The 19,890-nt window shown below is 41.3% G+C and overlaps 1 protein-coding gene across 1 annotated transcript in view; it reads left to right on the forward strand.

Moving 5' to 3' along the window:
* PTPRM (protein tyrosine phosphatase, receptor type M) overlaps window positions 1–19,890 on the forward strand; it is a 562,994-nt gene that overhangs the window by 369,899 nt on the left and 173,205 nt on the right. Inside the window, exons 14-16 of the mRNA XM_012812183.2 lie at window positions 7,826–7,977; window positions 12,135–12,209; window positions 17,134–17,321. Of these exons, the coding sequence (XP_012667637.2) occupies window positions 7,826–7,977; window positions 12,135–12,209; window positions 17,134–17,321 (415 nt within the window). The remainder of the gene's footprint in view (window positions 1–7,825; window positions 7,978–12,134; window positions 12,210–17,133; window positions 17,322–19,890) is intronic.

Raw genomic sequence — 19,890 nt, forward strand, 5'->3', positions numbered from 1 at the left:
TTTTTTTTTTTTTTTCTTGTTAGTGTTGTCTGGCTATGTTGCTTAGGCTGGCCTCAAATTCCTGGGCTCAAGCAATCCTCCTGCTTTGGCCTCCTGAACCTCTGGGATTTATAGGCAAGAGGGTCTTATTTTGGGATCTGATAGTTTTTGTGTTGTATGATGATGTATGTGGACTATTGACATTTAAGGGGATTGTTGATAAAGTTGGATTCATATCTTCCCTTTTTTAAACTGATATCTATTTGTTGCCCTTATGCTTTCTTTGTTCATCTTTTTGTCTCCCACTCTTCTTATGGCTTTTCTGGTTTTAACAGAGCATTTTATATTATTCCATTTTCTTTCCTTTCTTGGCTTCTATTTTTTTTCATACTAAAAAGTGGTTTCTTAATAAAATTAGTGGTTTCTCTAGGGTTTGCAATATACATTTACAACTAATTCAAGTTCACCTTCAGATAACACTATACCACTTTATTGGTAGTGAAAGTTCTACTGAAATACCTTCAAGCTCAAAGATTCTTTTCTCAGCTATATCCAGTCTGCTAAATGAGCCATCTGAGAAATTTTTCCTTTCTATTACAGTGTTTTTGATCTGTGACATTTCTTTTTGGTTCTTTATTATAACAGAATTTCCATCTCTCTGCTTACATTGCCCAACTGTTCTTACACGTCTACTTTATTTGTTAGACCTCTGAGCATTTTAATCATGGTTGTTTTAAATTGCTGGTCTTTTAATCCCAACATCTTTGCCATATTGGACTATGGTCTGGTGCATCCTCTGTACCTTCAAAGAGTGTTTTTTGTCCTTTTAGTATGCCTTCTCTGTGTGTGTGGGGGGGGTTCATTTTCCTTGATAGTTGGCCACAGTGTATTAGGTTTGGGTAAAAAGAACTGTGGTAAGTAGATCTTCAGTATGTATGTCTAAGGTATGAGGGTAGGGGAGGCAACCTAGTCTGTTAGTGAACCTGGTCCCCTCCACTGTTAACTTCACCCCTGCTTCTTAGTAACCTCCTACCCTTAGGACAGGATGCATAAAGTAGCCTGGAGTTGGTATTTACTTTCCCCCAGGTCAGCCAGGCTTTGATATAACTCTCAGAAGGTTAAGCGCTGATAAAATAATTTCTCTTGAAGGAAATCTTGTTTAATAAAAGAATGTCCTGACATACAGTAGAACCTCCATAGTTGACCATCTCCTTATAATGACTACCTCCTTAAGTTGACCTAATTTTCATAGACAAGACATGCACTGGCATGTACATTGCAGTACAGTAGGCCTAGTCCCTTATGTTAACCACCTCTGCATGTGGACCAGTTGTTACAGTCCTTTGGGTGGCCAACTTACAGAGGGTCTACTATATTCCTTCTACTTCTTCCTGCTGGAAGCATGAGGGATTTTTCTGTGATCTTCACTGTGAAAACCTGGTAGGGTTCATGGAGGTAAAACTCACAAGAATGTGGGGGGTCCTCTTAAGACTAATTCCCCCAGAGTTTTTAACTTTGAGAGTTGTCTACACTAAGCCTTCAGCCATTTTTCGATATGGTTTAGGCTTCTTGACCATGAACTCATTCTTATAGAGGTTTCTACTCATGGACTTTCACTCTGGTATGCTATAATTCTCTGTCTCCGTATGTGCTTTCTAGTCTCTCTAATTTAGGGGGTAACAGTCTGCTCTGTGACCCGAATCCTGTAACAGAATTAAGAAAAGTTGTTGATTTTCAGTTTTCCCAGTTTTTACTTGATGACTTCCAAGCTCCTTTTGTGCCAGGCTCAAAACCACTAAGTACTTTCTCTAATTTTTATGATCTATTTATATATGTTGGTAGGAACCTTTTTTTAATTACTCAGAGCCTTTGAGATTCACGCAGTACAACTTTGGAGATTGGAGATTAAGATATTTCGGGCAAATCATTTGTTAGAAATCAAAATGGAAAATACATTTACTTGTGTCATTAGATAAAATTGTAAAGAAAATTATTTCAACTTTAGGAGTTTCTCTGCACAAAAAACCTCATTTATTAAGTTCTCAAAGTTTTTCTGATAGTTTTCAAAGTTTCCACTTAAAAAGAAAGTATAGATCTGAAATATAAGTCTCAGAAGAGAGAAAAAAATAGAGAAAGAAACTCTAGTTTATCCATAGTCATAATTAAGCCTCAATTCTAAATCTAACTTTATTTACCTTTCTGAATTATAGACAAAAGCATTTGAGCTGTACAGATATTCCATTTTTCATAAACTGAAGGTTTGTGGCAGCCCTGTGGTGAGTAAGTCTATTAGGGCCACTTCCCCAACAGCAGGCTCACTCCATGTCTTGGTGTCACATTTTTATTCTTCTTCTAATACAATAGAACCTCTGTAAGTTCAGCACCCAAGGGACTATAACAAACTGGTCAGCATACAGAGGTGGTGACTGTAAGGAACTACTAAATGTGTATTCTGACTGCTTCACCCACTGGCTATTTCCCCACCTCTCTCCCCCTTCTTCAGATTCCCCGTTCCCTAAGTCATAGCAATGTTGAAATTCAGCCAATTAATACCCTTACAATGGCCTAAGTGTTCAAGTAAAGAGTCCCTCATCTCTCGCTTTTAAATCTAAACCTAAAAATGATTAGGCTCAGTGAGGAAGGCATATTATAAGCTGAGATAGGCTGAAAGCTAGGCCTCTTACATGTAGTGACAAGAGGCATTGATTCCACCCTTCATGGATGACTTTGAGGGGTTTAAGACTTCAGTGGACAAAGTAAATGCAGATGTGGTGAAAACAGCAACATAACTAGAAGTAAAGTCTGAAGTTGGGACTGAATTGCTGCAATCTTATGATCAAACTTGAACAGATGAACAATTGCTTCTTACAGATGAGCAAGAAAGTGGTTTTTAAGATGGAATGTACTCCAGATGAAGGTGCTGTGAACATTGTTGAAATGACAACAAAGGATTTGGAATATTACTTAAACTTAGTTGATAATGCAGTAGCAGCATTTGAGAGGACTGACTCCAATTTTGATAGGAGCTCTGCTGAGAGTAAAATGCTGTCAAGAGCATCAGATGCTGTAGAGAAATGTTTCATGAAGGGAGCAGTCAATTGATGTGATGTGGCAAACTTTATTTTTGTCTTATTTTAAGAAATTACCACAGCCACCCCAGCTTACAGTAACTACCACCCCGATCAGTCAGCAGCCATCACCATTGAGGCAAGACCCTCCCCCAGAAAAAAGATTAAGACTCTTTAAAAGCTCAGATAATCATTGGCATTTTTAGTAATAAAATATATATATACCTATATATTTATATAGAGAGAGTCTCACTCTGTTGCCCGGGTAGAGTGCCATGGGCACTCACAACAACCTCAAAATGTAGGCTCAAGTGATCCCTTTGCTTCAGCCTCCCAAGTGGCTGGGACTGACTATAGGTGCCCGTAACCATGCCTGGCTAATTTTTCTATTTTTAGTAGCATGGGGGTCTCTCTCTTGTTCAGGCTGGTCTGGAACTCTTTACCTCAGGCAATCCACCTGCCTGGCCTCGCAGAATGCTAGGATTACAGGCATGAGCCATCATACATAGTCAATAAATTATTTTTAAATTAAACTGTACATTGTTTTTTAGACATAATTCTGCTGCACCCTATAGTGCAAACATAGCTTTTTATACACTGGGAGATAGGAAAATTTATCTGACTCTTATCACTGTGATATTCACTTTATTGTAGTGATCTGGAACCAAACCCACAGTATCTCCTAGTTATGCCTGTATAATAAAACAAATAAAAATCCCAAACAATGGCTCAAAACCTTCATAATCAAGAATGCTACTTTTGATAGATGAATTTTCCACAAACTCTCCTTAGTAATGCTGTGGTATGCTGATGATTAATTCACTTACTAAACACACTGGCTGCCACTAGCTTTGTGTAAAGGATCCAGGGCTGGGCAGCCTGCCTCCTGCCTCCTGATTTCAAGATTTTTCAAGATCTTTCTTAAGCACTTCATCTCCTCTTAACAAAAGAGTTTGTTCTGTAAAGTTTGGATTCCGTCAAAAGGGCACTCTTCAGGACCTAGAAGGCCACAGTTTCCCCACCCCTCAAGTAAACATTTTCAAAGAATATTTAGTTTGGGGGCAATAGGTGATTTGTATGGAAAGGAGTTAGGTGATAACTATGATGTGGCTTGTAAGGAAACATAAATTAATGAGCTACCTCACTAAAATGTTGCTCTGGGATCAGCAGAGAGATCTGGGGCCCGACCCCAGCCCCCTAGTCCACCATGCAGACGTGGTGCTCATCTGAAACTCTATTCCCTCTGGGGTCCAACCCCAGCCCCCCAGTCCACCACACAGACATGGTACTTGTCTGAAACTCAGTTCCTTCGCCTGAGCGGCAGGGAGTGGGAGTGGCCTGTGGAGCCTGCTGGGATTATAGGTTCAGCTGCCTGCCACCTGCACTGTGTGTTCCTTGTACATCCTCTGTCCCAGTGCAGTGACACTTGTAAGTGCTGCGGTTCCTGGAGAGAAGAATCACCCACAGACATGCCTCAGGTGACCCACGTTGTGTTTGATTTTAAATTTGAATTATTTAACAACAGTTAGAGTCAGCATAGAATGTGGATTTCTGGTTTCTCCTGAAACTTGCAAGGCTCGGGGCCTACGTGGAGACTCCATCTGTAGGGGCCGAGGCACCATCCCTCCGTTTGCCAGTCTGCACCACTCCTGTTGTCTTACACCAGTTCCCTCCCTGACATTTCTTGCCTGGCCCCAATGGGACGTTCATGTTTGTTACATCCAGTGAGAGTAAAAATGTGGTTAAAGTGTAGGGTTAACGTAGGAAGCCTTGCTGCATTGGGAGCTGGGTCGAGAGGAAATTCACTGGCGTGGAGTCTGTGTTATGCGTCTCTGACTGGACCCCCTGTTGTATATGAGTGTGCTCTCAGGAGTCCTGCAGTTCTTTTGTGCTTAAGAAGATCAGCCATGGAGTGATTAGCATGACATCACTGAAATTAGCTCATGCATATGGAGGATTAGAAAGGAAAAAAATTTTTCAAGTACAAGCATAGCTTTTATTAGCACATACATCCCTCCCCCCGCCCACCAACCACACAAGGAGGGCATTAGCTGTCATTTCCTAACCTTTTGCATTAGAGAGATTCAAACAAGAAAAAGCAGAGACAGAAGTCTTGCAAAGTTCATAGGCCTCTCTTTAGAAGCAGCACAAAAAAAGAATATTGAGGCAATTAGCTGCATAAATCAGTCCAAAGTAAATCAAAGAAATTCAATCAAAAAGTGGACATTTTGCTTGAATTATGAAGCTAATTATCTCAATCCTCCACTTCAGCATTCCTGGGCAGACCTGGCCTCAGCATGTTTCCCTGTGAGCTGGCAGAGTCAGAAGTGGAAAGAAGATGTACTGTCATGAGTGCAGCTGCAGAGAGGGGCCCGCATGGCCTCTGCCCAGAACTCTGTTGAGAACATCTGGGCCCAGGCCAGGGCTGGGCATTTCTGGAGAAGTCAATCAAGGGTGACATGTGGCGAGAGAAGGGTGTCAGTGCCCAGGGGAGTTACTCGAACTTACCTTTCAAATCTTTTTAACTTTAACACCACCAGAGATGTTGCAGGTAATTTTCATTTTTCAGTTTAAAAATATATCTTTTTTCCAACAACTTTTCGCAATAAAAAAGGCAACTTATTAATGAAACCCTCTGCCTTCAAAGTATGAAATTAAAAGATTATTATAACTACAGGCAGGGAAGCATTTGGATTGTGTGATTTAGAAATGATAATAAAGATTATCCATATGGTCTGATGTTGTCAGCGCCTTCCTCTGCATTAGCAATCACCTAATATGGGTGTGATTTTGATTACGTGGCTGATTTTCAATTCTACTGTGTCCTGGGTCAATCAGTGTCAAGATGATTTACTAGAAACAGCTGCCATTTTCTTTTGTAGATGCTGCTAGTTGCTTGGGCAGAATTAGAATGTTTTAAGACACAGGTTTTTTTTGGTGTCATGGTCCTATGGCCTTAAACATTCTCACCTTATATCTACTCCTTAAGCAGACAACCACCTTTGGAAAGATCTATAAAACTTTGTTTTAATTATTTGTGTTAGTTTTGCTTAGGTTCTTACAGCTTTTGTACAAATATTTTTAATTGTGTACAGGTCTTTTTAATTTAATTTAATTTATTTATTTTGAGACAGAGTCTCACTATGTCATCTTGGGTAGAGTGCTATGGCATCACAGCTCACAGCAACCTCAAATTCTTGGGCTCAGTGATTCTCTTGCCTCAGCTCCCAAGTAGCTGGGACCACAGGTACTCACCACAAAGCCCAGCTATTTTTTTGTTGCTATTGTTTTAGCTGGCCCGGGTTGAGTTCGAACCCACCAGCCCTGGTGCATGTGGCTGGTGCCCCACCCACTGAGCCACAGACACCACCCTATTTGTTTCTTATTTAATTTAATTTTATTTTTTTAAGACAGAGTTTTATGTTGTCACCCTCGGCAGAGTGCTGTGGTGTTACAGCTCACAGCAACCTCAAACTCCTAGGCTCAAATGATCTTCTTGCCTCAGCCTCCCAGCCACCCACCACAACATCCAGCTATTTTTAGACATGGGGGTCTCACTCTTGCTCAAGCTGGTCTTGAACATTCCACCTGCCTTAGCCTCTTAGAGTGCTAGGATTACAGGTGTGAGCTACCAAGCCAGGCCCTTATTTATTTGGTTATTTCTTTGACAAAGTCTCACTCTGTCACCCTGAATAGAGTGCCTGTGGCGTCATAACTCATGGCAACCTCAAGCTCTTGGGTTCAAGTGATGCTCTTGCCTCAGTCTCCCATGTAGCTTAGACTACAGGTGCCCACCGGAACACGTGGCTAGTTTTTCTATTTTTAGTAGAGGCAGGGTCTCATTCTTGTTCAGGCTGATCTCCAACTCCTGAGCACAAATGATCCTCCTGTCTCAGCATCCCAGAGTGTTAGGATTACAGGTAAGAGCCACTAGGCCCATTCAGTACCTGTAATTTTAGAGGATAAGTTTTTGGTGGTCAGTGAGCAAGATGTAGAGGCCAGGATTAACCTATATCTCCAAAAGAATTAGAAATTTCTCTGTTGTCTCAGCCTTTTTGGATTCTTTTCCACTGGGGAAGGACAATGATGAGTCACTCCTGCGGCACTTGCCAAGAGCCCAACAACATGACATAGTCCTACGTAGCTCTATGGGACTTGACAGAGCTCGATGGGGAACTAATGGAGGTTCATCTGGGGTTTGGGCAGTGTCGTGGCCTTCTGAGAATTCAGACCATGCTCCTCTACTCCTTCTGAGGCCCACACGCCACTGTCCCCCTCGTCTCTGGGTCAGATCCTGTACTTTGTGTGCTCATCCTCCCCTATACTTTCTTCACTCCTTGCCTAGTTCTTTTCTTTAGGCTTAGAACATGCCTTTTAGATCCATCCTTGGATTGTTTCGGTTTTACCTGGATATTAGGGTGAATCTTCTCTTTGACTCTATATGGCAATGTAGACATAATTCAAAACATTAACAACTGTGGGAGCATGTCAGTAAGCAGATTATGATTGTGTTGTCCATGGGTCATTTTGATTTTATTTATAGCGGGGGAAACATAATGTTTTAGGCTGTGGTTTTGTTAAGGATAAGCAGCAGCTGTTTTCCACCCCTATGTCTGCAGCCTGCAGAGGACCTGATGTATAGAATGTAGAATACACCAGTCTGTGAATGAGTCTGTTTAATTCAGTAGGAGTTATTTCTGAACATCCTGTTATACATATGTCAAAGCTCCACAGCCCGTTCAAATGCACATCTACTTAATTGAACTCTTTGTCCTAAGGAAACTGGCCAAGAAGCGGAAGGAGACTCTGAGCAGCACCCGGCAGGAGATGACCGTGATGGTGAACTCCATGGACAAGAGCTATGCTGAGCAGGGCACGAACTGCGATGAGGCCTTCTCATTCATGGACACACACAATCTGAATGGGAGATGTGAGTGCACCTGCTTCTTGGCTCTGAACACTTCTCTCTGGTTTTCCAGGATTAAAACACAAAAAGAGCTTCCCAAGAATTTGTGTGTCATATAGGTTTCCCCAGTCATTTTAAATGATCCTAAAAACTCTTACATGCCATGGGTTGCTTAGCAGAGATGTTCCAAAGGCCACAGCACCAGGTCAGAGAGCACAGGAAACTACAGTGACATTTAAGTAAGTTGGAGAGAGCAGAGGCATGAAGCCTTTCCTCTGCTCGAGGAAGAAGGCACCTGTTTCTCATCATCCCTTTTGCTGTTTCGATCCCATTTGTAAGCTAGCCAGGTGTGGAATTACATGAGGGAAGCTTGTTATAAAACAGTTCACTAAATGGCAGTAACAAGTTAATTGTTTATTTGTCTAGCTGACAGGTTCTGCCTTTATTATGGGGCTATTAGTGGCAATTAATAAATTAAACTGTATTTCAACTTCACAAGTCTCACACTTCACACCAGGTGGGTAAATCGAGCTCAGCTGATACCTCCCGGTACTTCCACCTGTAATCCAGGTAAAAAGCATTATTTTAGGAAACTAACAATTAGATTGAAACTATGAAGTGCAGGAGGAAAAATTGCTCTGTCCCTGATGATCTTGTCTTCTTGGAGACCAGGGGCATGTTCATGACTGTGTGGCTCAGGGCATACACTCATCAAGTTCAAGGTCAAGGGTTTCTTTACTGTGTGAAATGTGTGCCTCAGGCCACTACTGACCCCAGCTACTTAATCAGGATGCCGTCCAGCATGGGGGTGCAATCTAAGTGCAGCTATTAATGTAACTAATAAAAACGTGCATGTAAACTGTGGAGGGGCAGGGACTCGTAACCGGAAGGAGCACAGAAGGGCTGTGTGGAAGGGGTGACAGATGGCAGCTTGGACAGTGGGGGCTACTGTTCTGACCTGCTCTGTCCTGTTAGATCTGCAGCAGGCCTTTCCCCTCCTTGTGGATCACGTCGTGGTCAGCGCGCATGCCAGTCCCAAGCTTTCTGTCCCTCCCAGGCCCTGCTGGCTGCACAGGACTCCGTCTCATGTGTGTTCCTCCTGCTGTAGCAGCTGCAGTTATTCCCCTTACCCTCCCAAGCCCTTTGTTCCACACGTGCTCCTGGCCCAATGGCCTACGTGCAGCCCACACTGTTTTGGAGCCAGTGGGCCTGGCTGACCAGCTGTTTCCAATCCTGGCCTTCATCCCTCCTGTCATTTCCAGCACAGGTAATAGGAGCTATAGTGTCCCAGTTCACCATAAACGACTTCCCATTTTTTCATAGAATTATCTGGGGTTTAGTGGCAGATATTATATTATTCATTAAAAAAGCATTTCTAATGCATCAGCTGTCAAAATTAAGCAAGCTGTGGTGCATCTGTGGTGGGCTGGGGTCAGAGGAGCCCTTCCCACCATGTGCAGGTCAGAAGTTGGGGAGCAGCAGTTATTTCTTGAGTCTCAGTAGGAAAGGGACCACACAGATCAGGTTCTCACTTTCCAGAATAACCCATTAATGCTCTAGACTTTCTATTTCATGGTAATATTCCTATGGAATAAATTTACTTGGAATTACTCACCCAAGGAGCGGTAACCTGTGTCGGCAGTTCCTAGGTGTTTGAAGTGTGAACAACAGGGAATATTTGCCTCTGGACAAGAAGTTTAATTTCTTGCAGTTACTTTTTGAAAAAGTGAATGTATCTATGAAAATCCAAATATGTTCCTGCAAAAAGAACTGCGGAAGAAGCAGCTGTGAGGCTCCTCCCACAGCTGACGGGCTGTTAGGCTGAGTTTGTGTCTCCCCGCTGTCAGTAAAGCCCGAGGAAGAAGCACCACAGTAGACTTTCCATTTTCTGTCTGCTCTTTAAACAGTGAGCTGGTCTTACCGAATATCATTTATGAGGGTGACCCTCGAGGTAAACTTTACCCTCGGACCCTCTTAATGTCTTTAGAGAATAGTTCCTAGGAAAGAAACTTGCAGGAAAAGTATTCAGTAAACCATGAGGCTGCCAGCACCACAAGGACAACAAGCACAGGGGTGTGTATGTGAGATCTTTTAGCGCTGGGGGAAAGTGCTAGAAATTGTGAGTAACTTTTAGAAATGACACAGTGAGAAAAATGAAATTGGAGTGTTTAAAAATAAGCACGAACACATTTATGAGAGTGGGGAATAACCTGTCTACCAAAGCAAAGAAGAGCTGTGCCGTCTACTTTAATGTAGACGGAAAAATAGATCTGGGTAGTGGGAATGGGTTTAATGTTTATGCTTAAAGATGAAAGTATTTTAAAATATCTTATTGAAAAGGTGAAAATAAAGATAGTTATTTTATATCTGCTTTGCACATTTTTACTATCCACATAAAAATGTCTGCAGGTAATAAAGAGGCATTATTCTTGTTGACCCTCTCATATTTTATTGGTTCTTATTTGCTTTTTTTTCATTCTTGTTTTCATCAGTTGCTCTCTTTTTTCCCTGACAACTTACCATAAACATGAAATAGAAATACGATACTTCTCTATTTTAGAAAAATATCTTGAAAATGACAGGGAGCTGGATTCTGGTCCTTGCTCTGACATTTACTAATTCTACACATTAAACATATAAATGTAGGTAAAAGCACTCTCCTAAAGGAACTGCTCCTGGAGGCTTAAAATGTATTAACATAGAATAATTAGACAGAATTATTAGTCACCAGAATAATTAAACTGTCTAGCCAGGCGTTATGGCAGGAGCCTATAGTCCCAGCTACTTAGGACACTGAGGCAAGAGAATTGGTTGAGCTTAAAGCACTTTGAGGTTGCTGTGAGCTGTGACACCACAGCACTCTACCAAGGATGACATAGTGATACTCTGTCTCAAAAAAAAAAAAAGAATAATTAGACTGTCTCCATAACAGGAAGGGTTGTGCTTCCTATAAACACAATGATGTAATTGTGTGTTAGTGTCTGATCAGGAACTCAGCCACATAGATCATATAACTACATCAGGGGAGTTAAGATTTAGACTTGAGTTTAACCTCCTGAGCACATTCAAATCTTTATACCTTAACGAAATTAAAGCATTTTTAAAATACTAATCAATTAAGACACCTGAAGAGAGTTTAAAATGTCTCCTAAAAACAGAAAAGATCCATTTTCAATGAAATCAGATAAATTAGACGGGATTGACTTTCTCTCTTGATAGCAGGGAGGAAGAGAGGGTATTTAGTCCAATCTTGAGAGTTCCAGAGGGCTTTTCCAAAGGGAAAAAAAGCGTTTTTGTAAGTATTTAAAAGCAATAGGAAGGGAATTCACACAGGGAATTCTACCTTTACTCTTCAAAACCCAGGTCATATCACTGGAAAGTTCTCTGCAAATCCAAATTATGAGGAGGGAGAGGACTTAGCAAACTACAGATACATTCATGTTCAGAATATTCTCAAAAGCCACGTGTAAACACATTTTTCAACTTTTTGTTGCAAAATTCAGCTCAGCCTAATAGCAGAATTCTATAAGCAAAGGCTAAAAATGAAAACAGAAATCTCTGTCCAAAATGGTGGTTGCGGTGGTGGATTTTCCCCTCGTTAAGTGGTAAAATGGTGCTTGTCTTCTAAAGCTGCGGTCCCCAGACCCTGTATCATCCATTGGCTTAGAAACCAGGAGGTGAGCAGAAAGCTTCATCTATATTTACAGAGGCTCCCCATTGCCCACATCACCGCCTGCCCCACTTCCTGTCAGGTAAGTGGCGGCAGTAGTGTCTCCTCGGAGCGCAGACCCTTCCCTACTGTAAATTGCACAGGTGAGGGATCTAGAGTATACATTCCTTCTGAGAGTCTAATGCTTAATGATCTGAGGTGGAAATGTGCTTTAATCATCCTCAAACCATACCCCACTCCCAGTCTATGGAAAAATTAAATATTGTCTTCCATGAAATCTGTCCCTGGTGCCAAAAAGTTTGGGGACTGCTGTTCTAAAGGACAAGTAGCTACCCAGAAACAACTGGGCATGGTGATACTTACCATGCAGGTGTAAGTGCATCTCAGAGGTTTCTTCCTGTCAGCATTCTCCACCAGCATGGGGTTGCTGCAGGGGTCTCCAAGTGTTTTGCACTCAGAGAGCATGTATTTCCTCTCCACCACTGCTGACCAGCCTTTCTTTCATTTACAGCTGTGTCTTCACCATCATCCTTTACAATGAAGACCAATACACTGAGCACGTCGGTGCCTAATTCCTACTACCCAGGTAACAGATCTTTCCATTGTTTCATCCCTCGTTACCACTGGGCAGTTAGTCAGTCAGCCTCACTGTGCAATCCGTGTTGCTTTAGGAGCTTACTGTGTTTGAGATGTTGTAACCCAATGCTTTCTATGACTTTCTGTGCAGAAATTGGGGGACCATTCATCAATCATTTACTGTTCTTTCTCTTTTTACTTTCTCTGCATTGACCTGCTTACGATGTATGACAGACCCATTTGTGCCAACCGCAATTTTAGGTGAGAACATTTCCCTTTACCACAGTTAATTGCAGGTGTAATTTAGAAAGTCAGTGGCCACTCTGGAGGAGATTGCAGCTTTAATTCTGTATGATGCAGTGATTCTCAGCAGCACCTGGGAGTGGTGGGTGGCCCTGGGAAGGTGGGCAGGGTCAGAGGAGAAAAAGACTTTGTTGAAACATCATCGTTGATAAGAAGGTTTGCTGCATGTATGTTGGGCATGATACCAAAAGGGTCAAAGGAACAATCCCAGCTCCAGTATCCTCCCTTTCTGTGTTCAGCATTTACGTTTAGGTCCAATCCTAAGGAAAAGACCCATGTCCTCACACAGCTGTGTACTTCCAGTTGTTGAATTCTGTCAGATGTGGTAGTCATAAAAGTGAAAATAGCTTCTCATTATTTTCACTGATTGCTAAGCTCTGAAAACTTCAATTTCAAAAATAGCGTTTTTCTAATTATGCCTAATGTTATGCAGAAAAATGATCACAATAGAGTTTTGGCCCCCTACCATCCTCAGTGCCACTCATGGCACCCTTCGGCATTCCAAAGTGTCTGTCACAGAGTGAAGTCTCAAAGGAGCTGAAGATCTCAGCAGCGAAATGACAAGATGGCACCTTATAATCATGAGGCTTATTGTGTGTCAGGTGTCATAGAAATGAACTAAAATGTTAGCCCGTTGGGGCAGAATGCATTTAAAGCATGAAATCGTCCTAGCAGGGGGTTACAGGAAAAAAATCTCATTTGTCCAATATAAGAAGGGTGAGGAGAAAAATGGCATTACCTGGCTGTGATAGCCAAGCAAGCATGAGCTGCTGTTGCATTTGAGATGCAAAAATAACCCGAGTGTGTCACGGCTGTGTTCTCTTTCTACCACTAACCTTACCGAGAGGGAGCACAACAAAAATGGCGTCAAGGTATAGAAGAATTCATTGTAGCAAGGGTTCCATCCTCAGCTATTCAACTTCTCCTCCCTAATTCTCTTTACAAGGGTTTATATCTTTGCGTCATAATTTTTCCCCTGTGCTTCTCTTTTCTCTATGTTTGATATTTGCATACAGGATAATTTGTATTTTCCTTACGGTGTTCTCTGGGCTTAAGCAAGTTAGTTGCCTGAGGGGGGAGAAAATGAACTAAGCTAGAAGTTTTAAGAAAGAGAATTTTTGAATTCTGCATCATTTTGAGGGCTAACAAAGCCCATAAAATCCCCTCCCCCAAAACCTTTTGATATCAACTCTGAGGGAAATAAAGCTTCGTTTTTATTCTTTACACAAGTGAGGGGCACAGGCTAATCTTAGGCACCAGAACAATATAATCTGCATGCAAATGACATTTGCAGAATCTTTTGGTAGGCAAAGATTTGTGATTTCTTTGTGTGCTGTGGCATTCATTTTGAGGTTCCTCCAGTAGATAATTCTGACCTTGGGGAGCTGTGTGTGGGGAGGGCTGAGACGTGCATTGTCAGAAGGAAGAAAATGTTCAGATTGCGCAGCAGGATCTAAGATAAGCTTATTAAACAAATATCATTTTTTAAAGTCACTGCTTTGTTAATATGAACATTAATGACATCTTTTAAAGTTGGTTAGGCTTCTTTACCAAGAGAGAATTGCATGGGCAATTCAAGTAGCGAAAAAATGATGCTTGTTGTAGAAAAAGAAGTCAGCCAGATAGACAAGTAACTGTTACACATACAGCGCTGTGCTGTACGTAGGTACTGACTTCACCAGTGGCAGTGCTTGAAAATGGGCTTCCTCATACAGTACTCAGTGCAAATGTGAGTCTACCTGTTGCATAGTAAGAACAGGTGGGTTATTGCTTGAAGCCAGGGGAAGAAGATGAGCTGTATGGCTGCTCTAGCACTTCTGAAGGGTAGTAGCAGTAGAATATGCACTAAGACAAGAAGAAATGCTTTGTCCTGCATCAGAGCTCACACAATTGAATTGCCTGTACCTTCACCTCTCTCATGCTGAGGGGCTCAGCTCTAATGCGTAGACCTTAAGTACATCTGTAGCTCATTTGCTTGTGAAAATATAGATGGATGGATGGATGGATAGGTAGAACCTCCTCAGTTTAAAAAATGGAGCATTAATTTCAATTTGGTTTTTCAGCTGGTTTGTAAAAAATTCAAGATAATTTCATTAAAGAATGAAAGAATAAAGACAGAGTTCATTTTCAGTTCTTAGAAAACCATCAGAACTGTTAAGTGAGAAACTTTAGTTCTGATTTCCTCTTAGGCATTATTCTTAATTAAGAAATTATTGGGGGGTAATTTTTTAACACATAAAGGAAATTAATGATAAATGATATATTGTATCAGTAATAATCCTTTTTAAAGAAGTGACAGAAAACTGATTAACCACTAATCTTTGTGGAATCAAGAATTTCTAGTAGCATAGGTGATCCAACTTCATAACCGATACTGCAGGAGAAGCCCTCTCTTGCCCCTTCTCTATGTATGTACTAGCTAATAATGCTCTTTTCTTAGATGGACTTGGTGGTGTTTAAATGCTTTAAAGGCATGTTCCACACTAGAAATGAGGCCAAGAGGGCATGACGTGGTGCAGGAGTATACTGATGGTGGTTGCTTCTCTGTGGATTTACAACTTCCCCGAGATCAGAGCATTGCTAGGTTGCTACATAGCCACGCGACAGGCCCAAATCATTTAGGGGAAGTTTAGAAGGTCAGCCCACAATGGAGGCATATTAATTATGTTCATCCCACAAGGCACAAAACGGAGAGAACGAGAGAGGCACAGAGGGGAAACTAATTAACGTTCCATTTATTTTAGTATAAAGAACAAGAACTTCCTACTGTAGTAACTAAAAGCTCAAGGGGTTCAGTACTTCAGTGGGGGGTTCTTGTTTCCCTGTTTATAAAACTTGGCAGTTGCCAGCAAACAAATCTGATGTGAAAATTTCCAGGTGTATCTGTGACTGTTCTAAAAAAAATGGGAACGTGTGAGTTGCTAAATTTCAAAGCAAATCCAAATGAAAAAAAAAATCATAAAATCAACTTACCACCTTTTTTATTTTGTCTGTGTCTGTAGCCACCTTGTAGTGATCAGGTGCCATTTCAGCAGCAGCACCATAGCTACACACTTGTGTACCACCTTTCATACCACGCATCCCAGGTGCTTTGCGATGCAGACGGGAATGAGGGTTCAGGCCCCGCTGACCAAGCACCCTTGGACTAAATTTCCTTTGGTGCTGAACTTCTCAGTTAAAAAAATAATTTTTTTAATTTTTTTAAATAACTATAGCTGAATTCCCTATTGATAAACTGGTAATTTTTTTCAAAAATTTGATATATCTTTTATGTCTTAATTATTTATATCTGAAATCAATTTTGATAGAATATTCTCATTTTAAGTGACTTTAGCATTATATTTTGACAGTACTCATCCTTGATCCTAAAACAGCTAAAGGCATTATAATGAGTTAACCTGTAGAATTCTTAATCTAATAGCACTTTTCTGCATAAGACAGTTTTAATAGCTATCATTTCGGCAGTTCATTAACCTAATTTACTAGTAGTTTTCCATTAAAATATGGCCTCTTTAGGCTTATTTGACCAAATTTTGACATTAATTTTGTAGTGCAATTTGGTTGACTTACTCAAGAAGTTTAAATGAGAAAATGTGTTGAATACAAATAAGACTTATTTAGTCATTACTTGGTTCATGGGGGATGAAAGGCAATTATAATACTAATTTAACCTCCTTTTTTGTTATTGAGTACTTAAATTAAACACCTCCATCCTAGTATGATGGGAAAATTGAGGCTTTGCCCTCTGACCACCTTTGAATAGAAAACTTAACTGAAAAATTAAAGCAGAAAATAAAAACTACCTGTAATTATTCACTCAGTACCATTGCTTATGCCCTGTTTCCTTTTTCTCCTCCTTTTTTTCTCCTGATATCTATCTTCTTAAAAGTGCCAATAAATGGTAAGTTGCCCGAATTCGCCCATGGAAAAGTTGCGGAGGGAGCGGGAGTGTGTGTCTCACCGGTAGATCCTGGCGAGCCAGCTGATCCTGCTCCGTGCTGGCCTGCATGTTTGCTGTTGTACAACATTCCATGTGATGTGTTTGTCCACAATATTTTGTCGAGTTTTCCGCCACCGCCGGAGCATGCACAGTGACTCATCAAACCATCACCCCCAAACTAAGTTCCCTTTCATTTTTCTACTCTTCTTTGACTTCATGTGTGGAGCCCCCATTTCCATCGCTAGCTTTACAAGCCAAACCATTTTGTGCTCTTTTATTTTGCTCACAGAACATCTGTGCAGAGTTTATTTACATCATCATACAAACTAGTTACTAATGTTTGGAAGAATATGAGACTGGTTTTTGCACCAAGTCTTGGTGAAGTTTCAGACTGAAACTTCCACAAACTTTAGCACCAAAAGGCAAATGGGCCCTTGTCAATTAGTTTTGTAAAAGCTAAGTTATCGTTTGGACTGCTTTGTAAAACCAAAGATTTCTGCACATTCTTATCAGTATTGCCAACCCCATTTAAATCTCTAAACATTTAACTTTTCTTTTTGGCTAAGCCATCGTAGGGAGTTTTGCAGCCATAGATTGAGGGAATATCAGCGACCAGCTTCCTAGCTTTCTCAGTGATGCCAGCTTAGCTTCTTGGCCTGCCGTCATTTTCTCCCTGACTTTCTTTTCCTAGATGAAACCCACACAATGGCCAGCGATACCAGTAGCTTGGTGCAGTCCCACACTTACAAGAAGCGTGAGGCAGCTGACGTGCCCTACCAGACCGGGCAGCTTCACCCCGCCATCCGAGTGGCAGACCTCCTGCAACACATCACACAGATGAAGTGTGCCGAGGGTTACGGCTTCAAGGAGGAATATGAGGTGAGCACCAACTCCATGCCAGGGCTCTTCCCAGTTCCTTCTTGTACACCATTCCAGGTACTGTGCTCCTGGCTCATTTAGGAATCCCATGAGAGATGCCAGAGAGGGACCTAGTGCAGTCATTCCTCAGTATCCCCTGGAATTGGTTCCAGGACTGACACTCTGGATACCAGATGCCATGTGTTCAAGTTTAACGGAGAGTTGGCCTCCATGCCTATGGATTTCGAATCCCAAGATTACTGTATTTTTCCCTGAGTTCACTTTTTTTATTTCAAATTAATTTTTAGGTTACATTGTTCTCACTTCCAAGATAAAGTTCAGGTTGTAGAAGAGCCCTTTACCCAAGGATCCTCGACTGGTGGGATCCATGGTGTGGAACCCTCAGGTACAAAGGGCCAGTTGTATATAGTTCATGTGTCTATTTCCATTTTGAGGATAAGACTTATTACCAAGATGGTCACATGTATTAGAGGGAAAGAGGAAGAACAATCTATGTTTTGCTTTGTTCTGCATAAATATGCAGTGAAAACAGACCTACCAGCCTCTTTCCCCTCCCCACTCTTTTCTTTTATCTTTCTTTTCTTGTGTCAGGGTTAAGTTTTAGTTTATGTCTCCGTCCCCATTCTTGATTGCCTTCCTTGGCTTTTCCTATCATTTAGTATAATGTTGAATCCTAATAATTTTATAGTTGTTATCTCAGAAAGAAACTGTCCCCGTAAAGTGATTATGGACTACTCAGCAATGTCATGTAGTAGGGATTAGTTATCATCATGGCTGTGACACCTGCCACTGTCCAGCTAGCCCAGAGAGCACACTTCTGTCCCAGGCTCTTTTGTGGAGAGTGGTTGGCAGCATTTCCAGGCATAGTGATGTTCTCCTACTGTATATAAAATGTAGGGCCTGCCTCTTTCACAGTCTGGGTCATGAGCTAATTCTGTTGGAAAGTCATGTAAGAACTGAAGAGAGTAAATTAACTTGAACACATATGACTCTAAGAAGCGCATGTTTGTGTGTGGGGGGTGGCAAGGCAGAAGGTTGGATTGTTTTTATTATGTTACTAAAATTAGTTTACAGTCATTGATAAAGTAAGATGCTTACACAGAATAAAAATAGAATTATGTAGATGCATGGCTTTTTAAGTCTTAGAATGTGGTTTTGGTCCCGTGTTTACCCAACAAGCTCGTCATAGTTGGGAAACATGTTCCCTGTAATTAGAGCACTTTTAAAATCAGCCTCCACCACCTCTGTGGCCTGTGATTTTCATCTTCTTCTTGCTCACAATATTTTACTTTATGCCCTGTGCGCTGCACTGTCTTGGGGTTAGCTCCTATTCTAAGCTGGATCATCAAAGATTCATTCCAGCAGTCAGAGCAGCACATGGCAGCACTGTTGGTTGGGCCACCACCGTGCTCCTTGTAAGAGTTAAGTCTTTGGTCCAAAGCGGACAGGTAGACACAATTTGCTTTGTTAATATGTGCATCCTGGTATGTTGCCCGTGACCTCAGCTCTGAAGACGACAAAGCCAAAGAAACAGTCCAAACCAGGCCCCCAGGTTTGATGGAAGTCCAGGAAGTATTTTCAGATGAAGTTCTGCGTTTTAGCAACCCTGAAATTTTTGGATTTACCTTTAGCGATTCAATGCATACTTCAGTAGAACTGACTGCCTTTGCATACTTCCTCATTCACTTTTAAAGCCTACCTTGGGAATTAACATGATTAAGAGTAAAAGTATTAATATCTTATGAAAGACAAAATTAGGTTATTGAGAAAACATAAGCTTAGTGAAGAGGGATGACGTCTGTGTTCTATCCTGTATTCTGAATGCAGGCCTCGCTCAAATGTTTATTACAGATGTTAATGTCAAAGAGATTAGTTTTAGGCTCAAATAACAATTCATAAAATAACCTGAGTCCAACTGTTCATGGACTATCTACAAAAACCTCTCTTGTGGCATTCTACGTGCTATAATACTCTATGACAGTGCTTACCTGAAAGATGTATAAAATTTATTTTCCACTCAGATCTCCTCAAGAAACACAATTCATAAGTGTAAATTAAAATATTTTATACTCACTTAACACAATATGACTGACAATTCATTGAATTCCCAAAACAAAATTATTAATTACATTTCAAAAAACTCCTTTTGTCATTTAGCTATTCAGTTATCAGTTACTACTGCTAAAAAGTAAATACTTTTTAAACTCCAAAACCACTATCAGTTAAAAAAGGAAAAGGAAAGAAGAGAGAAGAGAAAACATAAGAAAAGAGCATATACTAGAGAGGAAATCAGGAGGGAACCACTGGGAGAAAGATGGGCTGGGAAGGTCTGGTAGGGTAATCCTGCCCCAACCCCACCCTCCTGGGGGACGCCATGGTTGGTGGGAGGACCCTGCCCTGCTGGGGTAGAAGACATGGGAAGTGAGGATGCATGTGGGTGCACCTGGCCATGGCTGCAGGGGGAGCAGACACCTAAGGAGCATGTGTTGCTGAGTAACGCGCCCACATCTCGATGGAGCCACAGCAAAGCTTCTGAGGCAGCAGTGCAGCTGCCCACCTAGCTGGGCTG

Source organism: Otolemur garnettii, unplaced genomic scaffold (genome assembly GCF_000181295.1).
Source record: "Otolemur garnettii isolate 467f Iridium unplaced genomic scaffold, OtoGar3 scaffold00193, whole genome shotgun sequence".
In the NCBI taxonomy this organism is placed as follows: Eukaryota; Metazoa; Chordata; class Mammalia; order Primates; family Galagidae; genus Otolemur; species Otolemur garnettii.